The sequence below is a fragment of the Anopheles coustani genome, chromosome 2 (assembly GCF_943734705.1).
Source record: "Anopheles coustani chromosome 2, idAnoCousDA_361_x.2, whole genome shotgun sequence".
In the NCBI taxonomy this organism is placed as follows: Eukaryota; Metazoa; Arthropoda; class Insecta; order Diptera; family Culicidae; genus Anopheles; species Anopheles coustani.
Window position 1 is genome coordinate 77,302,539 of NC_071289.1, and position 6,326 is coordinate 77,308,864.

Sequence of the window (6,326 nt, forward strand, 5' to 3'; positions counted from 1 at the left end):
CCGTGCGGTGTGCTAGACTGCTACGGATTAGTGTTGGCAGAATCGGGCATGGTCTAATGTAATACTCTGGTCAAAAACTGTAGAGCATTTTGACAAATCGTTGACAAGAAACCTTTGACAGTTCGGTTAATGTTGTTTGCTTTTAGAACGACCGTTGTGTTGGGGAGTGCTATTGCGGTTGTGGTACAGTTCCAGTTCGGTAGTGCATCAGAGCGGATGTTAGCAGTGCACAAGTTTCCTGAAAGGGTTAGCGGAAAAGTAAGGTTACGGCACGACCGCGTGGTCACCCCGAGCTGGAGCTCAGGTCAGAAAAATCCTAGCTGCCGCACATCTCGTTCTGTTTGAGTCAATCAAGCGGACCACGAGTTCTTGTGTCCTGACAACGGAAGGAATTATCCCTCCCGTGGCCGGCGGGTGGACATATGGCTATTATTAGCCGGTCCTAAAGGACGAGCCCCTTCATAGGAGTTCGGACAGAGTCGGTACGCCTCTGATTACGAGTAAGGGAACAAACGTTCGACTTAGCGTAGGAGGATATACCCCGACTCGCATAGCGAAAGAAGAAGAAGCGGTTGTGGTAATTGTGTCTGTTTTAAGTAAAATTTTGCATAATTTGAGCACACACGAAGGCAGATGGGCAAGGATGCTGCTCACTGCCACGGTTATCTGGCCGTCGGCGATCGGGAGTACTACTTCCGGAAGGTGCTGTCTCGGTTTCTTAGGCTACTGAAGTTGACCAAAGATCCCGCGTTGCATATTGCTATTGGTCAGGTGTTTGCGTACACGTTGAAGGATCTTCCAAATCCGATGAGTAAAGATGGGTCCTCCAGAAAAGGGAAAATTGTCGTCAGTGCTCGTCGTTTTCCCTTTGTTTATAAACAATATTTGACACTTGAGTTCAAGCAATATGGTGGACATGAAATCCCCTATTCCATAACCGTACCCAATCTGCAAGGTTTGGCTTAAAAGACCGAATGCCTCAATTTACGATGCGGGGTTGACGAGTTTGAATGGTTTGTACTGCGCTTGGTTTCTGCTTGTGTCCGTGTAGTTACATACGGTCAAGCGGGATTAAAGTGCATTTCGTGCGATTTTCAATCTGGTTTTGAAGGTTCTTATTTTTCTTCCTTGCATTGTATTTCTGTCACAGCAAAACAGGCACGATACGAATCGTAAATATTTGATTGTTTATTCCGTGCAGCCGACTATCGTAGCATCATAGATCAGAGTTTTTTCATCGATACAATGAACGAAAAGGGTAAAAAAATTCATCATAGTGAAGGTGTGCTGGTACTGCTACGAATCACAGATTTCGCAGCGGACCGTCGGTCGAATCTGCTGAACGAACGAACACGACGTCCAGCAGAATCCGCAGGTTATGCGCAGTACGTTTCGTACCACTCTACTGTCAAACAGGGCAACTTGAATGTCATATTGTAGTTGAATGTCATAAAGATGCCTTGGCCATACGAAATTGTGCAAATTGTGAGTCTCAAACAAATCGCTACGAGCGTTGCAAAACAAACTGTTACGATTTACATGAAATAACTTGTTAATTCCTCATCTAAAGAACTGATTCGGTATTTAACTGATGACTACCGACTTGCTCCAACCAATTCCATCTCTCCGTTTAAGGCCTTGGTATCTAATTTAAGCTAAATTTACATTGCACGCAAATACAATCCACGTGCTCACGGGAGGCTCTCAAAGTCAGTTTTGCGATTGCTTGGCATACCCGGAAAGGGTTTTGATAGACTGTGGCATCGATTGAAAATTAATCTTGGAGAAAAAACTGCGCTGCCGATGTTACAAAATATATACAATTTCGTTTTTCATATTTTTGCAATAAAACCCTTTTTAAGATTTAGTACTTTTAATAAATTATGGTTAAATAATGTCTATACCTTTGCGCAACATTTATCGGTACAATTTAATTCATTGAATGCCGGTTATGAATGGAACAGCCCTGATAAAACATTAAAATAGTTGAATCATTGCGTGGACGCTACCGAACGCTGAAGAAACTTGATAAGTAAATGTTATCGAAGGCAAAAAACAAATTTAATATGAATGAAACGTTTTTATCAAACTTTTTTACATTTTTCGATTACGACTGCTCTTGACAATCGTAGCTGTCAAATGCACGTTGCTTTGTTTACATGCGGTATCGCGAGATTTTCATACACCACCAGGAAAGCAAAAACCGGCCTACACGATGGAAACGACACCGGTCGATTTAGGATTTCTGGAACCGAGTGAACCGTGGCTACTAACTAACAAATTTTTCCGCAGTAAAGTTGGAGGAAAACCGGCATGGCTGGAGCTACTTAAATTGCCAAAACCGGACGAACTGCTGTGCGAACAGTGCAAGGAACCGCTTACATTCCTATGTCAGGTAAATGTCGGCAAGCTTATCATCTAACCTGTACCAAGGGATAATGGAAATGGATTCTGGTCTTCTAGGTGTACGCTCCAGTCGAGGAAAATGAAGCAAGCTTCCATAGAATATTGTATGTCTTCGTGTGCTCCACCGCAGCATGCAATCAGTCCCCTGCGCCGGAAACAAGGTAAATCGTTTGTATTGCATCGTGTGCCTTTTAAGAGATTTGGTCAAATTTAATACATCCCTCTGAACGTATTTATTTCAGAACCATCAAAGTTTTGCGAAGCCAACTACCGCGAAGGAACGAGTTTTACGAATATGATCCACCGGATGAGACAAACGAATCGGTAATACGTTTCTTCCCACCTGATCTCACAATATGATAACAATTTCCTTTTACCGCAAAGCCACCAGTAAAATCGCCAGTTCCTTTATGCGTGGTTTGTGGCTGTCGTGGACCGAAGCTTTGCTCCCGATGTAAATCAGTGAATTACTGCGGTCCATCCCATCAGCGGCTCGATTGGAAAGGGGGTCATAAAACTGTATGCTCCGAGGAGGGAACTGTCGAACGAACACTGCAACGTGAGCCAAGCTCAATACTGCTGCCAGAATTTGAAATTATAACAGAGCCTGAAGAATATGTAAGTTATTTAGCAACACTATTACAATGGAACGATTCCCAAGAAAGGAATACATTGTCATTTCAGGAGGCTAAAGCCAAAGTTTCCGAGGAGGAAAATGAGAAACGGCAAATGGAAGAGTACGAAAGGCTTAAAAACGAAGGCAAGGTTGGTGCGCTTGACGATCTACCCGAGGGAGAGTTGGATAAGTATTCCGGCGAACAGGTGGAGGACAAAACGTTCAACAGATTCAAGGCGCGCATTGCGGTCGATCCGGACCAGGTTCTGCGCTACGAGCGTCGTGGCAATCCGCTCTGGCTGTCACCGGTTGTACCGAAGGAGATACCAAGCTGCGGTATGTGTGCCGGTCCGAGGGCGTTCGAGTTCCAGATAATGCCCCAGCTGTTGAACAGTTTGGCCAGCGACAGTCTAGATTGGGGGACGCTAGTATGCTACACATGCGAAGGAAGCTGCAATATTGAGGGATATGTAGACGAGTTCATCTATCGACAGGATGTGTTGAACTTGAACATAACAAAACCATGATTGCAAAAAACCGAATCACGGTAAGTAACAAATGACATATGGTGTTCGGTATTTTAATATTTAATGTTAAAGGATATATGTGGCAAACAAGTTATTAGATTTTCAAAACTAAAGCACAAAAGCCGAAAGTTGTTTCAAAATAAAATCTAAACGTAGCTGTATGTTTATTGACGTTCATAAATGCATTCTCTGGAAGACGTTTGCGATGTTTTAGGAAACGTATGTGGTTCGACAACATGTTGCACAGTCATCGAATCAAACTAGGCCAAACCGGGCACCTTCAGCTAGGCGTGCACCACGTGCGAGCCCCAACATTCGCACTCACTTATTCTCGTTGTTCTTGATGAAGTCGTACACCACCGAGAAATCCTTATTGGCCAGTCCCTTCGCCATCAGCGTGCGGTAGATCTGATGGGTCAACGCACCGAGCGGAATCGGCGAGTTGGAGCTGGTGGCCACCGCCGACGCAATGCCAAGATCCTTCGTGATAAGCCCGGTAGCGAAACCACCAGCATAACCGTTAGCAGCAGGTGCAGTAGCAATGATACCGGGGACGGGGTTGTTCACCTCCGACGCCCAGCTACGGCCAGTCGAAGCGTTGACAATGTCGGAGAACACTTTGGGGTCGAGTCCGAGGCGGATGGCCAGGTTCATGCATTCCGCCAGACCGCACATCGAGATGCCCAGCATCATGTTGTTGCAAACCTTGGCCGCCTGTCCCATGCCATACCCGCCGCAGTGGGTAATCTTCTTTCCCATGCCCTCCAACAAATCCTTGACTGCCTGGTACTCCTCGGTCGAGCCACCGACCATGAACGTCAGTGTGGCATTCTTGGCCCCGGGGACACCACCGGATACGGGAGCATCGACGAACGTCGCTCCGGCAGCTTTCACCTTCTTCTGGACCTACAAATACAAGTGAGCAGCAGGTTTGAAAAATGCTAATCCCACAAGCTTACTTTCGATCGTTGCTACTTACCGCCTTGGCTACATTCGGATCGATCGTGCTGGAGTCAATGAAGATCGTTTGGTTCTTCACGCCGCCACCCCCGATGATGGTGTCATATGTGTTTGCCACGATGTCATTGTTCGGCAGCATCGTCACGACGAAATCGGACGCCTTTGCCAGTTCGGCAACATTGTCGTATGGCACCGCCCCCTTCGCCTGCAGGGAGTCCTTCGCTTCCTTCGAGATATCGAATACGTGCAGTTTGTGTCCCTATGTTTGGCGAGACATTTTTAAAACATAAGTAATCGATCAGTTTGAAATAATACTTTCTATGTACATATTTATTCTAGCACGAAGATATTCTCCTCTCTTTCACTAAACTGATAATGGGAATAGCAAATTTAATGTAAAGGTATGAACACAACTTGTATTCCGGAATTGCGCAGTAGCACGAAGTGCTAAATGGCTTCTGAGGCCCGTTTCACTTTCATTACATGCGCCACAGTGTAAACGACCCGCCCCGTCGTGGAACGATCGCGACGAAAATGTAAGCGTTTTTCAAGGTCGACTAATAATAGCACACATTAGATCTTGGGCTCTAAGAGGGAGAGAACTGGCAGTGAGGAAGAAATCATGGATCTTATCGTTATTTATGACGTGATAGAAGTGTGCCGGTTGCCGAAACGATACCATGCCTCTACCAGCGGGTTGCTTGTGGAGAGCATGTTATCAGTAATTAGTAACATTGCAGGTTCTAGAGATAGTACGTAAGATGTGTTTCTAACGCGATCATATGTCTCTAACGCGACGTGTAAGCCGGAAAGCCGCCGAAAGAAGGCGTGTGTAAAGGCAACCGGGTTTATCGATTGACGTGCCTCCACATCGACATGCTGGTATTGCGATGAGACGGGGTGGCATTTTTATCAATTTGACATTGGCTTATCTTATCAGTTGCAGCAATTCCGCATGTCGTCGGCGGTGTTCGGAATATCACACCACATATCGGCTGGCGCTATGCGCGAATCAGCGCTTGTGTTGGTGATGGAAATGGTACGATGCGGTCGCTTTTGACGGTCAAAAAATCCGTGACGACGGAATGAACACGTGAGTATTTGTGCCGTTAAACCTGGGTTCACCACGTTTTACGTAACCCCAGCTCCACATCGAATGTAATTCGACCCGTACGCATCACCTACCTTCGCCATCAGGTTGCTTGCCATCGGGCCGCCCATATTGCCGAGTCCGATGAAGCCAACGTTTTTGGGGCCACTGCTGAACGAGCGGCTCAGCAAGTCGGAGAGCAGCTTCATCTGGTGCTGCTGCTGCTGCAGGCTACCGGCGCGAGATAGAACACGGAAAGCCATTTTCACTCCAAGATCTATGATCAAAAAGGTGTCAAAAGCAGATCACGGGCACTTTGACGGGCAAATAATTGAACGGACTGATCGCGAGAACGATCCGGACGGGACGCTTTTTTGCACGATACTGCGGTCGCGTCGAACGGAACAGTCGTATCGCCTGTTTGGGGAGCTGTCCCCAACACTGCTGTGCACGATTACAAAGTATGCGCAGGAAGTTGATGGAAGCATGTACGCACACTACCGAAGGAGCGCATAGAAACCGGCTTAATTGGGGAACCAGCTTGATGGGGCAATGTTTTCGTTTGCGGTGAAGCCGTTTCGGAACAATAGTTTTCTTACAGACTACTAAATCGTGTGATCGAAATCAGAAAGGAGATGCTTGGCTTATTCCATCTAGACGATGCCTGTAAAATTATAAAGTTTATCAAGTCCGCACCGCCCACTTTACTATACAGTCGAGAAGGGGT

The 6,326-nt window shown here is 46.3% G+C and overlaps 2 protein-coding genes across 2 annotated transcripts; one reads left to right on the forward strand and one right to left on the reverse strand.

The window, feature by feature from the left end:
• Positions 1 to 2,189: 2,189 nt before the first annotated feature.
• On the forward strand, positions 2,190 to 3,710 carry LOC131266927 (programmed cell death protein 2). The gene is made up of 5 exons (XM_058269620.1): positions 2,190 to 2,395; positions 2,464 to 2,567; positions 2,649 to 2,730; positions 2,791 to 3,024; positions 3,091 to 3,710. The coding sequence occupies exons 1-5, from the start codon at positions 2,216 to 2,218 to the stop codon at positions 3,547 to 3,549; spliced, it is 1,059 nt and encodes a 352-aa protein (XP_058125603.1). The 5' UTR covers positions 2,190 to 2,215; the 3' UTR covers positions 3,550 to 3,710.
• Positions 3,679 to 5,989, reverse strand: LOC131266928 (probable 3-hydroxyisobutyrate dehydrogenase, mitochondrial). Its single transcript, XM_058269622.1, has 3 exons — positions 5,695 to 5,989; positions 4,529 to 4,768; positions 3,679 to 4,455 (listed from the first exon to the last, which is right to left on the reverse strand). Exons 1-3 carry the CDS (start codon positions 5,860 to 5,862, stop codon positions 3,871 to 3,873), a joined length of 993 nt encoding a protein of 330 aa, XP_058125605.1. The 5' UTR covers positions 5,863 to 5,989; the 3' UTR covers positions 3,679 to 3,870.
• Between the last annotated feature and the right edge of the window lie 337 nt (positions 5,990 to 6,326).